The following is a 15767-nucleotide window of genomic DNA, read 5'->3' as shown; positions in this document are numbered from 1 at the left end:
AGCTTTCTTTAGTCATTTTATTATGTTTAGTTGAAGAGATTATTTATTACGTATTGCTTAGGCTGCCTAGTATGCTTGATAAGAGAGAATCCAAAACCAGAGATTTAAATATTGTTAACCTGACTCAGGCCACATTGCACGGATCTGTGAGATTCACTTAATCAGTACTCTCAGGTTGAGTCTAAAAAGCTGTTAAATTGTTTTACCTATATTGTGTGCTTTATAACTGGTGGAAATCTGGGATATTGAGGGCTGCACTAATTATCAGAGCCTGGAAATGCATATAGCTCTACCATGTACTGGAAATCTTCTAGTCCCATGCCCCTGGGAGCATGCTTTGAAGACACTACCTACAGTTTAGTACCTTGACCCAGGGGAACCTGGGACTGCTTAAATTGGTAGATATGTAAAGTAGGGCACACTGTTTTGACCTACCCTCCGCCCCCCCTTCCACTTTTGTGCGGTTAGGGAGGATTTTTTTTTTCTTTTCTCCTCCGCATATCCTTATGACAGAGTTTAGAAGTCTCTGTCCAACCCGAAGAGCCATGACTTAATCTTTTCCTGCATTGTGTAGAATGGCTCTCGGGGTTCCAATACAGGAAATTTAACCTTGTTTGTGATTTCCTGCTTTTCCGTAGTTTATACAAGATAATAGTCCCAATATCGTCTATGTTTTAATAATTGCTCAGTGTTGTTAGATAACTTTTATATTTAGATATTGTATATCCTTATTAGAACTGGCATTTACCCTATGTATACTGTAACTGCAACTCTATCTTACTACTATCTTCATTAACATGCCCTCAATTATTGTGATTGAGTACTGGTCCCTTGCTTGGACCTGTTGTTTGAGGGCCTTGCAAACTTATAAGATTCAAAAAATGAGGTGCCCAGAGTAATAGGTCATGCCAGTATAAGTATGTTATGTAATGTAACCTGTTGCTGAGACCGCTGTATATATGCTGTTGTAACCTCAATAAAAAATATTTAAAAAAAAAAAAACAAAAAAAAAAACACAATAAGAAATAGACAATGTAATAAATTTTCTTTTTTTTTTTTTTTTAAAACAAAATGTTACTGTCTCTTTAAGAATTTACAAAGGTAACCCTTATTACCATATAAGAAATATATGCTCAAAGAAAAAGATAATCAAATAAATCTCAAAGAATTTGATGACAGAAAAAATAAAAACAAAACGATACTGTGCCTTTAAATTTTAAACACCAACTTTTTTACTGCATCAGCGAAAAAACGTATCCCAGCAGTTACACAAAATTACATTCAGACACCTTTACACCTCAGCAACTCTGCTGAGGTGCCTACCTGCCAAACGGACCCACTTCCTGATCTCAATACTTCTATATCTGCAACGATCTGGAAGCTCAGGGGCACAATAGCACTACAACCACATGCCTAAATAGTCAGAAAAAAACATGCGGTTGTAGAGCCACAGTGTGCAGACGTCAACTTCTGTCGGCTGAGTACTGCGCAGTGAACTAAAGGCAGCATGCAAAACTGTAGCCCCGCCCATCATGGGCGTACTCAAAAAACACATTACCCGACCGGAGTAAAAGTAAGAACCGCAACCACCATAACCAATAAAATGAGCGATCTCCCAGCCCCAGTGCCTGTACTCATGGCTGTCCTCCAAAAACCCTCCAAGATAAGAGATATTGATGTCCCAACATAAGAAGTTGTGTATAAGTCTTATGTAAAATCCAAATAAAGATAAAGTGGCCACTTTCCTCTGAGTCTATTCCCCAGAATAAACAAAGTTAGCACTTACCTTAAATGCTGTCCGACAGCAGGACAGTCCAAAAGGTTTAAGAGGTCTTCTCCCTCCCATAGCCCTGTGGAATAAGATAAGCCTGAGTTAAATGTGCTTAGGCTATCTGGATTAGGGCAGCATAAATGTATAGGAGGCGTAGTGAGAATTATGTCCCACCAGTTCCTATTGCTCTAAAGCCACCAAAAGCTCTAGTGCACAGACTGATATGGTCTACGGCTACACCCTAGAACAAAGCAGCACAATCTTGCACTACTTTAAAAATAATAAACTCTTGCTTGAAGAATCTATACTAACACCTCACTTTACCTCTTCCTATCACTAACGTAGGCAAAGAGAATGACTGGAGTGGGAGGGAAGGGAGGAGCTATTTAACAGCTCTGCTGTGGACATGACTATTATCACTACACCAATGAATCATGTGAAATGAAGTAGTTGTCTAGTAAGGTAATACCTGGGAGAAAGAGTGAAGTTGATGAGTGTGACCTTGGCACAAATTTCTGGTGGATAATGTGGGTTGGGAAACTTTGTTGTAATGTACATCCTAAAGTCATCATGATAGGGAATTACTGTATCCCCCAGACGCAGCACTGTGCTTCCTTGCTGCTTGTAAGTCTAGAAAAGGAAAAAGGTACCAATAAAAAAATACATGGTCACAACATATGGCAAAGAATAATCACTGTTACAGCATGCAGTGGAGGCTTATTGTATGGCATGTTTGTGATAAAGATAAATAAATGTAGATTACTTGTTTGAGTAAAACTGGTTCCAGTGCAGGATCCAACTCCTCTCCAACATTTTCTAGCAAAAATGGTTTACCGAATCGGATTGCATTTTCCAAACTGCGCAAAAAGTCCCTGTCACTGAGCTTTGCCACTTCCAGTCCATTGTCCTTCTCCTGGGAGGAATCAGTGAGAAAATTAGCGCCCAACACTTGTTTCATTTTTATCTATTTATGGTTCTTTCCTCATTTGTCTGCAATGTACATCACCTAGCTTATAATAATGTTTCCTTAATGCTCTTTATATTATCTTTGTGAACAAATGACTACTTAAATTTCCCTCTAACCTGCAAAATCTGATCTCTTCATATTTCTAAAAAGGACTTCAAGACAATCTCATGTTCTCACTCTGTGACCTCAAAATAAAAACTTTATAAACCCCTTCATATGTTCAACATCTGTACACAGATCCCACAAAACTCAATGATGACGCCCCCTGTGATGCTACCATGTTTTTTATCCATTTGTTGGCTTGTCCCTGTGGATCAATGTAGTGAGACCATCGCTGGGAATATTGTGTTATCACTCCATTCTCTACAGACAGGGTGTCATTTGGGAGACCTGCAATCTGAATAGACACATTAATAGACACATTACTTAGGCTGTATCATTAATGAGTACTTCTCACAAAGCATTATTTGTTGGTGTCTTAATCTGGCATCCAAACCATGACATATTATGAGACACACAGACTTTATTAAACTATGAGCCATTGATTTGCTTCAATCAATGCACCTCGTCTCACCTGCCAGGAGCGGATCTTAACAGGTTCTCCCAAGGTACCTATAAGAGACGGGTCCTGTGAGCAGGGGACACCCAGGTTCTTTAGCTTGACAGTCCACTGATCAAACAGAGCTGTCCGATATGGGCCCTGCAATAGAAAGATAAATATAACCCGTCCCATCATGACTTCTAAAGACTTATGGAATTTGTGTAATACACAAATACAAGAACAAATGAAGTACATCATTAAGTATGCTCGGTAAAAAACAGACAACAAAACATTATCTATAAACATACACAAGAGAAATGTAATACTCATGGGCGCACCTAGAGGGACCTAATGTACACATACACTAAGGTTATGTTTGTTATAAACACATAAATAGTATTTAGTAGACAAAGAAGACAAGCATCTTAAATAAACAAACTAAAAATAAGATCTAATTCACACATGTATAATTAGCATAAAAAATACACAACTACAAACAAAATGTAATACAGACAGAATTTATAAAGTGCACAATTAGGTTTATAAACTGTAAACAGAAAATAAGCAATAAGAAACACAGAAGAGTTGTACAAAGAAAGATCATTCAAGCTGTACTGAGATAGGATTTGCTCACTCACCGTAAAGGGTCCTAGATACGCCAAGAACCCCGCACAGAGGAGCAGGTCTCCAGACACATTTACTAAGAGGTTCTCCAGATTTAGCACTGTATCCTGCCAACGCTGCCGCTCATCAGACAATCCTGTGATGAGCTACCAGAATAGAAAATATGGATATTCTGGGGATTACTGATGTGAGTCATAAGAAAGGGAATCAGAATAGTATTGTATGATGAGAGAGAATAATCAGGTGAAAGGGAATAAGGGAATGCAACTAGGGCATGAAAGACAAGAGGAAAAGACAGGTGACTTTTGAGGCAAAGAAGAAACAAACTCAAAGAAAGTGATTAGAAAGAATAGAAGTTAGTGCAGGTAACAAGGGAGAGATTAAAATGAATAAGAAAGGAAACAATTGGGTAAAAGATAAAAAAGAACTGTATAGATTAATGGAAGAGAAAACAAGGAGAGAAAAGAAGGAAAGGAACAAAAAGCAAAGGATGAAAAGAATGGAATGGGAAGATAGCGCACCCAGACCAGTGCAAAACTTCTTTAGGCTATGTGTTTTTTTATTAATTTTAGGGCTGCAACAACTAATCGGTAAGATTGATCATAAAAATTGTTGTCAAACAATCTCATCATCAATTAGGTGGTCAGCAATTAGTTGGTTAATTGCACAGCACCAGCTGCTTCAATCCGATGAACTCCTGCACATGATATTGTGCAAACATTTTTATTTATTTATTTATTTTCTATCCGATTAATCGGATGATTAATGTCCGATTAATCGGATAGAAAAAAGATTAAAAAAATAAATAAAACAGAATTTATGTTTACCTGATAAATTTCTTTCTCCAACGGTGTGTCCGGTCCACGGCGTCATCCTTACTTGTGGGGATATTCTCTTCCCCAACAGGAAATGGCAAAGAGCCCAGCAAAGCTGGTCACATGATCCCTCCTAGGCTCCGCCTACCCCAGTCATTCGACCGACGTTAAGGAGGAATATTTGCATAGGAGAAACCATATGGTACCGTGGTGACTGTAGTTAAAGAAAATAAAATATCAGACCTGATTAAAAAAACCAGGGCGGGCCGTGGACCGGACACACCGTTGGAGAAAGAAATTTATCAGGTAAACATAAATTCTGTTTTCTCCAACATAGGTGTGTCCGGTCCACGGCGTCATCCTTACTTGTGGGAACCAATACCAAAGCTTTAGGACACGGATGAAGGGAGGGAGCAAATCAGGTCACCTAAATGGAAGGCACCACGGCTTGCAAAACCTTTCTCCCAAAAATAGCCTCAGAAGAAGCAAAAGTATCAAACTTGTAAAATTTGGTAAAAGTGTGCAGTGAAGACCAAGTCGCTGCCCTACATATCTGATCAACAGAAGCCTCGTTCTTGAAGGCCCATGTGGAAGCCACAGCCCTAGTGGAATGAGCTGTGATTCTTTCGGGAGGCTGCCGTCCGGCAGTCTCGTAAGCCAATCTGATGATGCTTTTAATCCAAAAAGAGAGAGAGGTAGAAGTTGCCTTTTGACCTCTCCTTTTACCTGAATAAACAACAAACAAGGAAGATGTTTGTCTAAAATCCTTTGTAGCATCTAAATAGAATTTTAGAGCGCGAACAACATCCAAATTGTGCAACAAACGTTCCTTCTTTGAAACTGGTTTTGGACACAGAGAAGGTACGATAATCTCCTGGTTAATGTTTTTGTTAGAAACAACTTTTGGAAGAAAACCAGGTTTAGTACGTAAAACCACCTTATCTGCATGGAACACCAGATAAGGAGGAGAACACTGCAGAGCAGATAATTCTGAGACTCTTCTAGCAGAAGAAATCGCAACTAAAAACAAAACTTTCCAAGATAATAACTTAATATCAACGGAATGTAAGGGTTCAAACGGAACCCCCTGAAGAACTGAAAGAACTAAATTGAGACTCCAATTGCAAAGAGGCGTCTAGAGTGAAAGAATTAGCCAATTTGAGAGCATTGATTCTGTCCATAATCTCCTCATAAGGAGGAGAGTCACTATCGAGCACCTTAAGCAGTTCATCAAACCAGAAATATGCGGCAGTAGTGACAGGGACAATGCATGAAATGGGTTGTAGAAGGTAACCCTGCTGAACAAACATCTTTTTAAGCAAACCTTCTAATTTTTTATCCATAGGATCTTTGAAAGCACAACTATCCTCTATGGGAATAGTGGTGCGTTTGTTTAAAGTAGAAACCGCTCCCTCGACCTTGGGGACTGACTGCCATAAGTCCTTTCTGGGGTCGACCATAGGAAACAATTTTTTAAATATGGGGGGAGGGACGAAAGGAATACCGGGCCTTTCCCATTCTTTATTAACAATGTCCGCCACCCGCTTGGGTATAGGAAAAGCTTCTGGGAGCCCCGGCACCTCTAGGAACTTGTCCATTTTACATAGTTTCTCTGGGATGACTAAATTTTCACAATCATCCAGAGTGGATAATACCTCCTTAAGCAAAATGCGGAGATGTTCCAATTTAAATTTAAATGTAATCACATCAGATTCAGCCTGCTGAGAAATGTTCCCTAAATCAGTAATTTCTCCCTCAGACAAAACCTCCCTGGCCCCCTCAGATTGGGTTAGGGGCCCTTCAGAGATATTAATATCAGCGTCGTCATGCTCTTCAGTAACTAAAACAGAGCAGCCACGCTTACGCTGACAAGGGTTCATTTTGGCTAAAATGTTTTTGACAGAATTATCCATTACAGCCGTTAATTGTTGCATAGTAAGGAGTATTGGCGCGCTAGATGTACTAGGGGCCTCCTGAGTGGGCAAGACTCGTGTAGACGAAGGAGGGAATGATGCAGTACCATGCTTACTCCCCTCACTTGAGGAATCATCTTGGGCATCATTGTCATTATCACATAAATCACATTTATTTAAATGAATAGGAATTCTGGCTTCCCCACATTCAGAACACAGTCTATCTGGTAGTTCAGACATGTTAAACAGGCATAAACTTGATCAGAAAGTACAAAAAACGTTTTAAAATAAAACCGTTACTGTCACTTTAAATTTTAAACTGAACACACTTTATTACTGCATTTGCGAAAAAACATGAAGGAATTGTTCAAAATTCACCAAATTTTCACCACAGCGTCTTAAAGCCTTGAAAATATTGCACACCAATTTTGGAAGCTTTAACCCTTAAAATAACGGAACCGGAGCCGTTTTAAGCTTTAAACCCCTTTACAGTCCCTGGTATCTGCTTTGCTGAGACCCAACCAAACCCAAAGGGGAATACGATACCAAATGACGCCTTCAGAAGTCTTTTATAAGTATCAGAGCTCCTCTCACATGCGACTGCATGCCATGCCTCTCAAAAACAAGTGCGCAACACCGGCGCGAAAATGAGACTCTGCCTATGCTTTGGGAAAGCCCCTAAAGAATAAGGTGTCTAAAACAGTGCCTGCCGATATTATTATATCAAAATACCCAGACAAAATGATTCCTCAAGGCTAAATATGTGTTAATAATCAATCGATTTAGCCCAGAAAAAGTCTACAGTTTAAATAAGCCCTTGTGAAGCCCTTATTTACAATCGTAATAAACATGGCTTACCGGATCCCATAGGGAAAATGACAGCTTCCAGCATTACATCGTCTTGTTAGAATGTGTCATACCTCAAGCAGCAAGGGACTGCAAACTGTTCCCCCAACTGAAGTTAATTGCTCTCAACAGTCCTGTGTGGAACAGCCATGGATTTTAGTTACGGTTGCTAAAATCATTTTCCTCATACAAACAGAATTCTTCATCTCTTTTCTGTTTCTGAGTAAATAGTACGTACCAGCACTATTTGAAAATAACAAACTCTTGATTGAATAATGAAAAACTACAGTTAAACACTAAAAAACTCTAAGCCATCTCCGTGGAGATGTTGCCTGTACAACGGCAAAGAGAATGACTGGGGTAGGCGGAGCCTAGGAGGGATCATGTGACCAGCTTTGCTGGGCTCTTTGCCATTTCCTGTTGGGGAAGAGAATATCCCCACAAGTAAGGATGACGCCGTGGACCGGACACACCTATGTTGGAGAAATTCTATTTTTTTGCACAATCTTAGTTGCAGTAGAGCATCAGATTAAAGCAGCTGGTGCTGTGCAACTGACCAACTAATCACTGACCACCTAATTGATAATGAGATTTGTTGACAACTATTTTTATGATCAAACTTACCGATTAGTTGTTGCAGCCCTAATTAATTTAAACCACGCTCATTTTGCAAGTGTATTTTTAGGAAATGTAATATTAAAGCTCCTGTTTATTAACTCTCAGGTTGATTACGAGTTATGTGCACTAAAGGGTTTTTACCGAACGCAACAAAAGTTGCGTTATTTCACCCTCTGTAGAGAGAGGTGCAGCAGATACAGAGCGACAGGAAAGGTGGATCAGCCTGGCAGAGGCATTTAGGATGGATTGAAGGGGGGAGAGGCGGGAAAGAGAAAAGGCCAGCAAGTAGGTTATTGCAGTAGTCAAGTCTGGAAATAACAAGGGAGTAGATTATTTGCTTTGTGGTGTTAGAGTTCAGAAAAGGCCTAATCTTGGAAATACTGCATAGATAGTTGCGGCAGGATGTAGAAAGCGATTGGATATGGGGGACGAAGGATAGATTTGAGTCAAGTGTAACTCTGAGGCAGCGGACTTGGGGGATGGGGGAATGGTGATGCCGTCAACAGGGATAGAGAAGTCAGAAGTCGGCGTAGAGCTTGAGAGGAGGATAAGAAGGAGCTCAGTCTTGGACATGTTAATCTTTAGGTGGTGAGAGGCCATCCAGGAAGAAATACCAGATAAGCAGTCGCTGACATGAGAAAGGACAGAGAGAGAGAGAGAGCAGGGGTGGAGAGGTAGATCAGGGTGTCAACAGCATAGAGGTGATATTTAAAGCCATAACTGTTGATAAGTTTACCCAGCGAAGAAGTATAAATGGAGAAGAGCAGAGGACCCAGAACAGATCCTTGAGGTACTCCAACAGACAGAGGCATTGGAGAGGAGGAATCGCCGGGGAAATGACACAGAAAAAGACCTGTGAGAAAGATAGGAGTGAATCCAGGAAAGAGCAGTGTCACAGAGGCCAAAAGAGCTAAGGGTCTGTAGGAGGAGGGGGTGGTCAACTGTGTCGAAGGCAGCTGAGAGGTCAAGTAAGATGAGTATAGAGTAGTGGCCAATATTTTTAGCAGAGAGAAGATCGTTAGTAACCTTGGTAAGGGCAGTCTCAGTTGAGTGTTTGGGGCGCAATCCAGATTGCAGGGGGTCAAGCAAAGAGTTGGTGGACAGGAAGTGGGTTAGGCAATTGTAAACTAGTTTTTCAAGGAGTTTTGATGTCAGTGGAAGCAGTGATATGGGGCGGTTGAGGGAAGGTTTTTTGAGTATGAGAGTGACTTTTGCGTGTTTGAAAGAAGATGGAAATGAGGTAGAGAGAGATAGGTTGAAGATGTGAGTAGGAGCAGGAGTGAGAGTGGAAGACAGGGAGGGTATTAGATGGGAAGGGATAGGGTCGAGCGGGCAGGTAGTGAGGCATTAGGAAAATAGTAAGGACGGAACTTAATTCTCAGTGGCTGAATGGAAGATGCAGAGGTTGGCAGAGGGAGTAACTGGGCCTTTTGATGGAATATTGCAGGTTGGTGTTGACATGTTGCTTCGGATAGTACATGTTTTATTTAAAAAGTAGTCTGCCAGGTCTTGAGCACTAAAGACAAACGGAGGGGGGTGAAGCAGGTGGGTAGAGGAGAAAGTTAAAGTTTCCGAGACTAAGTGCAGTTAAGACTGTTACAACAATTAAGCTCCTGAACAGCCAAAGAAAGGACATAATTACATCACTTGGGGTTCCCTGAGGACTGGAGTCAAGAAAAACCCTGAGGTAGATCATGGCTGTGTGAGATATTCTGGGCCATTACACACCTTATCAGCACGACCCAGTCTCTGCTCACACTGTTCACACTTTTGTTTCAGATCCTCCTTCTTTGACACACAGTCCCTGTACTTTGCCTGCAAGGTGGCTATTCCCTCTTCCTCCTTGATCAGTCGAGCTTTAGCCTCATCTAAGATTTTCTGAGTAGCTGCCAGGTCTTCTTGAGCTTCTCTCAATGCTTGCTGCAAGAATAAAACACAGGAATGTGACTGTGCACGTGGGTCAGTGTGCAGATCAGTGCTGTGCATGTAAAGATGTGTAGGGGTGATCACAAATGCACCTAAGTCTATCCATTTGTAATCAAGTTAAGACTTTTTTGTGGGATAACAAGCTTATGTTGGATTGTAATGTTGGAAAATCTTACTTGTCCTTTCTCCTAAGTGTAGAGTCTTAGTTATCAGTAGAACTGGTTGTTATTTATACAAACTGAAAGGTCTATCTGTGCAAGATATTTGCTTTGCTCTCTTTTTTTAAAAGCATAGTAGGGTCAATGCACTACTCGGAGCTACTTGCTGATAGGTGGTTGCACATATAAGCCTCTTGTGATTGGCTCACTCAGTGTGTGTTCGGCTAACTGCCAGTAGTGGTAGTGCATTGCTGCTCTTTTAACAAGATAATGAAGCAAATTTGATAAGATTGTAATTTATCTAATTGGTGTAATAAATCTATGTCCCTTTAAGTGTCCATGTTAATTACTGTAATTAATCTATGTCCATTTAAGAATCCCTGTTAAAGTGTTAAAGGGACACTCAAGTCAAAATTAAACTTTCATTATCTAGATTGTAAGTCCCCACGGGAATAGGGCCCTCAATTCCCCTTGTATTTGTCTGTAAAATTTTGTCTTTTATCACATGGGCAGCACTGCAAAATCTGTTGGCACTTTATAAATAAAGAATATTAATAATAATAATAATAATAAATCATTATTCAGATAGAGCAGCAATTTTAAACAACTTTCCAATTTACTTCCATTAAAAAGTGCACAGTCTTTTTACATTTAAACATTTTGAGTCACCAGCTCCTACTGAGCATGTGCAAGAATTCAAAGAATAAGTGTATATGCATTTGTGACTGGCTGATGGCTGTCACATGGTCTGTGTATGCATTTGTGATTGGCTGATGGCTGTCACATGGTACAGGGTGAGTGGAAATAGACATAACTTAAAATTGTCATAAAAAATCTACTATTCATTTGAAGTTCAGACTAAGTGCTATTGCATTGTCTTGTTATCATGCATTTGTTGATTATGCAAATCTACTGTGTTGACTGGTCCTGTTGTCAGATAATAGAAAACAGGAGCAGGACTGCGTTAGATATTGAATGTATCTCCTAGGCATATTAGATTAGTGGAGATGAAGGTGTATATAGGTGCAGTTTCTGAGTTCTTACCCTCTTAGGTTCCACACCACGTGCCACAAAGTGGTACTTGTGCATTGCTCGCACCCACTCACATATAGATGTACAAGCCTTGGAAACTCGTGAAATGGCTGCCGGCTGGAACTCCTCATTATCAATGTATGGCTGGATGGACTTAATAGCTGCCTCAGGAATATTATCCTTAGGGAATAAAGCAACAGATTTTCTATTGATTTGTCTCTTCTACTTAGTTTTTTGCTCTTTTCTCACTTTGCCAATCCCCTTTTATTATTGTTTGTTCTAATGAAACTCTAATAACATTAATATTACATTAGTATTCTGAGATTTCTCACCCTGTCAAATTTAAAGAGTCCGTCTAGGAATTTGCCAGGATCCTGCAGAAGCCCCTTTCCGGGTTCCCAGTAATCATCAATTTTACTTCCTGGTTTGTCTCCAGCCACTTTCTTTGGTTTGACTCCTTTAATGATGCAGACAGCTTCAATGACAAGTTTGACTCCCTCTGGTGGGCGCTGCATGGCTCTTACCTTAACAGAAAATAATGTTATTTTATTATTGCATTACAAAATAATGAATATGTCAGACTGTCATTTCATTAGCACAGTTTGCATTGTTTTGCAGTTGGGCGACAACCCCCCCCCCCCCCGAAAAAAAAAAAAAAAAAAAAAAAGCTTATCAGGCTTATCCTATGTCCTTTTCTGTAGCCAATTAGAGGCTGGTATAAATGAGCTCCTGCACTGATCAAGCAACCACAGAAGTAGGTGGTATACTCTCCTGCTCTCTGGGGTGTGGAAAAAACACACTATTTTCTGAAGTAAACTTCAGGTATAGCCGACAAAATATATCATGGAAGCACAAATTTTACTATGCATAATACATTTTTTTATGGATAATTAAATTGTAATTTTATTAAAAAATATCTTATTAACCACATATAAGGGAATAGTATATGATTATTTATTGGATGCAGGGAGGTTGATATTTAAATTTACATTGTTCTCTAAGTATCCTTTGCTGAAGATCAGAAAGGCCGATGCACGCATGTGCCTTCTAGTGCTGAAAAGTGTGTAACATTGTTAAAAGCATTGTTGCAATACTGCTGTCATATAAGGCCCAATCTAAACTTCGCCAGATCAGACATGTTTTTTCTTGCCGACCCTCGCAGGGGATTCCCTGGTGGAGTTATGGTAAAATAATAAACATCTTGATAGTAGAGCACCTCTGAAATTTATACACCTCTCTCCTCAGAGGAAAAGAACAGACTGGAGAGTGAGAGGAGGTGGTAGGGGCTAAAGCTCTGTGAGGGTTCTTGAGCAGAACATGCACTTTAAAAATTAAATCCTGCAGCCAATATAAATCACATTACACTGCTTTCTGCGTATAGCATCTTAGAATCGCCTATATTTTCATATGCATGCAATTTTTTATTAGGGTTATAAGTATTTAGAGTATATCGAGAAAATCTCTGCACCTTTTAGTTTGGGAGAAAAAAAACCGTTGAGATCTGTAGTGCGAAAATCTTTACAGAATTACACAGGGATTAGAGAGAGAATTTCATGGAACACCCATGTTCTGCCCATTTTACATAAAAACAACAATTATGCTTTGTATTTTTGTACTTAAGTATGAATTTCTGTGTGTTTTGCACATGTGCATATTTAAAGGGACACTGAACCCAATTTTTTTTCTTTTGTGATTTAGATAGAGCATGCAGTTTTAAGCAACTTTCTAATTTACTCCTATTATCATTTTTTTGTTCTCTTGCTATCTTTATTTGAAAAATAATGCATCTAAGCTTTTTTTTTTTTTTTTTTTTTTTTGGTTCAGACCTCTGGACAGCACTTTTTTATTGGTGGGTGAATTTATCCACCAATCAGCAAGAAAAACCCAGGTTGTTCGCCAAAAATGGGCCGGCATCTAAACTTACATTCTTGCATTTCAAATAAAGATAGCAAGAGAATGAATACAATTTGATAATAGGAGTAAATTAGAAAGTTGCTTAAAATTTCATGCTCTATCTGAATCCCAAAAGAAAAAAAATGGGTTCAGTGTCCCTTTAATAAGATTTATTCCTGTGTAAATTACATACACATTTTTACATTTTTTATAAAATACAATATTTGGTGAACAATTTTATTATGATTTTTGATGCATCTTAACAATACAATTATTTCCTGTGTATTTTTGTGTGAATGGTTCAATAATTCATTTTGTAATTTTTTTTAAATATGATTTTTATTGTGCACTTTTGCAATATCCGCATCTCCTCCCCATAAGGAAATGCAGTATACGCCCTTAGCAAGACACACTGTTTTCAGGGTAAAAAGTGGCTCATTCCAGCAGGGAAATAGAAGGACTAGCGAGCATTCTTATAGAATCTCACCAGCCCAGAGACGTTTAGATCATTGGGCCTGTAGTATGATCACTTGACATCAAAAGTAAATTGTAACATTTTTTTTTATTATCCTTGGCACCCCAGATGCTTGGGAAACATTTCCCATGATGCTTAGGAAACTATCTAGTTGAGCATCATGGGAAATGTAGTTCCTAAACATCAGGGGTGGCAAGCTTAGCCATCACTACTCTAAGGGAATCATGAAAGAAATATTTTGGGTGTCATGTCCCTTTAATATCTGACATTTCACATCTAAAAAATGTGTTCAAGCAAGAAAAATTTATCATTTGTTCAACCCAATTTACACATCTGACAAAAATTAAAAACCAGAAACTGTAACCTGTAATTCAGACAAGATACTGTTGCGACAAATATCTAACAAGGAAACCAACAATAAAAATAGTTATTCAACTTGACTAACCTATAAAACGTTCTTTCTTATCTAATTTTAAAGAAATTGTAGTAAAACTATCTACATTTAAAGAACCGCATTTTAGGGAAGCACAAAACTCAATTTAGTCTTAGGGCTCAATTTATTAAGCTGCAGATGCCGCCTGAAACAGAAGTTACGAAGCATCGGTCCTTAACTTCTCCACCACCTTTTACAATACGATCGGAATGATTGATGGCTCCTGCTAGCGGCCAATTGGGCACCAGTGAGCAGGGGGCGGCATTGCACAAGGATTTTACCAGAAATGCTTGTGCAATTTTAAATGCCGACAGCATATGCTCCTTAGCTTAGATGCCTTCTTTTTCAAATAACGATAGCAAGAGAAAGAAGAAAAAAATGATAATAGGAGTAAATTAGAAAATTGCTTAAAATTGCATGCTCTATCTGAATCAAGAAACAAAAGATTTGGGTTCAGTGTCCCTTTAAGCAAGGTCGAGCGGACATTATTGGCTACAGCAAATCTTGTCCGCTGGACTTTTGCTAAATCTACCCCTTAGAAACCCCATTTACTGTTTTTTTTATTATTGGGTACCATGATAGTCAAAGGGAAGACATTTTAGTGAAACTCTTTTTCAGCTGTGGGCAGTGGTGGTTCTAGACCAGTAATGGCCAACTTTCTAACACATAGGGGCTACAGATCAAGCATCAAGGGCCATATATACATTTATGGCTATGAACAACACAACAAATAATATATTTCTTAACCAAGTTCACATTTTTAGGTCCTTTTTTTTTCCTGCTGCCATAAAGACTAGTGCAGTGGGGCATCAGTCTTGATCATACACATTTCAGATACATAAAGTTAAAGTGACAGTCTTGTAAAAAAATATTCAGATAGGGCATGTTATTTTAAACAACTTTACAATGTACTTTAATCATCAACTTTGCTTTGTTCATTTGGTATTCTTTGTTGAAAGATAAACCTAGGTAGGCTCATATGCTAATTTCTAAGACCTTAAAGACTGCCTCTTATCTCAGTGCATTTTGACAGTTTTTCACAGCTAGACATAACTAGTTTGTGTGTTCCATATAGATATCATTGTGCTCACTCCTGTTAAGTTATTAATGAATCAGCACTTAATGGCTAAACTGCAAGTCTGTCAAAAGCACTGAGATAAGGGGGCAGTCTGCAGAGGCTTAGATTCAAGGTAAGCAGAAAGTAAAAAAACATAAATTATGCTTACCAGATAATTCCCTTTTCTTCTGTACAGGGAGAGTCCACAGCTGCATTCATTATTTGTTGGAAATACAGAACCTGGCCAGCAGGAGGAGGCAAAGACACCCCGGCCAAAGGCTTAAATCCCTCCCCCACTTCCCTCATCCCCCAGTCATTCTGCCGAGGGAACAAGGAACAGTAGAAGAAATATAAGGGTGAAAAGGTGCCAGAAGAAAACAAGATACAATTTAGGGCCGCCCATCTGAGGAAACGGACGGGAGCTGTGGACTCTCCCTGTACAGAAGGAAATTAAATTATCTGGTAAGCATAATTTATGTATTCTTTCTTAATACAGGGAGAGGCCACAGCTGCATTCATTACTTGTGGGAAATTTTACCCAAGCTACAGAGGACACTGAATGCTAACGGGAGGGCAAAAAATAGAGGCGGCCCCCATTTGAGGGCACCACAGCCTGCAAAAATCCATACTCCCGAAGGCTGCTTCAACAGAAGCAAGGAAAAACATTTTGGGAAAAGAATGCAAGGAGCACCAAGCAG

At 39.3% G+C, this 15767-nt stretch overlaps 1 protein-coding gene across 1 annotated transcript in view; it reads right to left on the bottom strand.

Annotated features, from left to right (window-relative positions):
- Positions 1–15767, bottom strand: part of DNAH1 (dynein axonemal heavy chain 1) — a 691978-nt gene that overhangs the window by 89282 nt on the left and 586929 nt on the right. The window contains exons 56-63 of the mRNA XM_053721084.1: positions 11544–11735; positions 11224–11391; positions 9824–10015; positions 3918–4049; positions 3313–3438; positions 3016–3135; positions 2535–2684; positions 2241–2401 (exon numbers count right to left, since the gene is read on the bottom strand). Of these exons, the coding sequence (XP_053577059.1) occupies positions 2241–2401; positions 2535–2684; positions 3016–3135; positions 3313–3438; positions 3918–4049; positions 9824–10015; positions 11224–11391; positions 11544–11735 (1241 nt within the window). The remainder of the gene's footprint in view (positions 1–2240; positions 2402–2534; positions 2685–3015; positions 3136–3312; positions 3439–3917; positions 4050–9823; positions 10016–11223; positions 11392–11543; positions 11736–15767) is intronic.

This window comes from Bombina bombina, chromosome 7 (assembly GCF_027579735.1).
Source record: "Bombina bombina isolate aBomBom1 chromosome 7, aBomBom1.pri, whole genome shotgun sequence".
Taxonomy (NCBI): Eukaryota; Metazoa; Chordata; class Amphibia; order Anura; family Bombinatoridae; genus Bombina; species Bombina bombina.
This window is presented reverse-complemented; position numbering and strand designations above follow the sequence as displayed.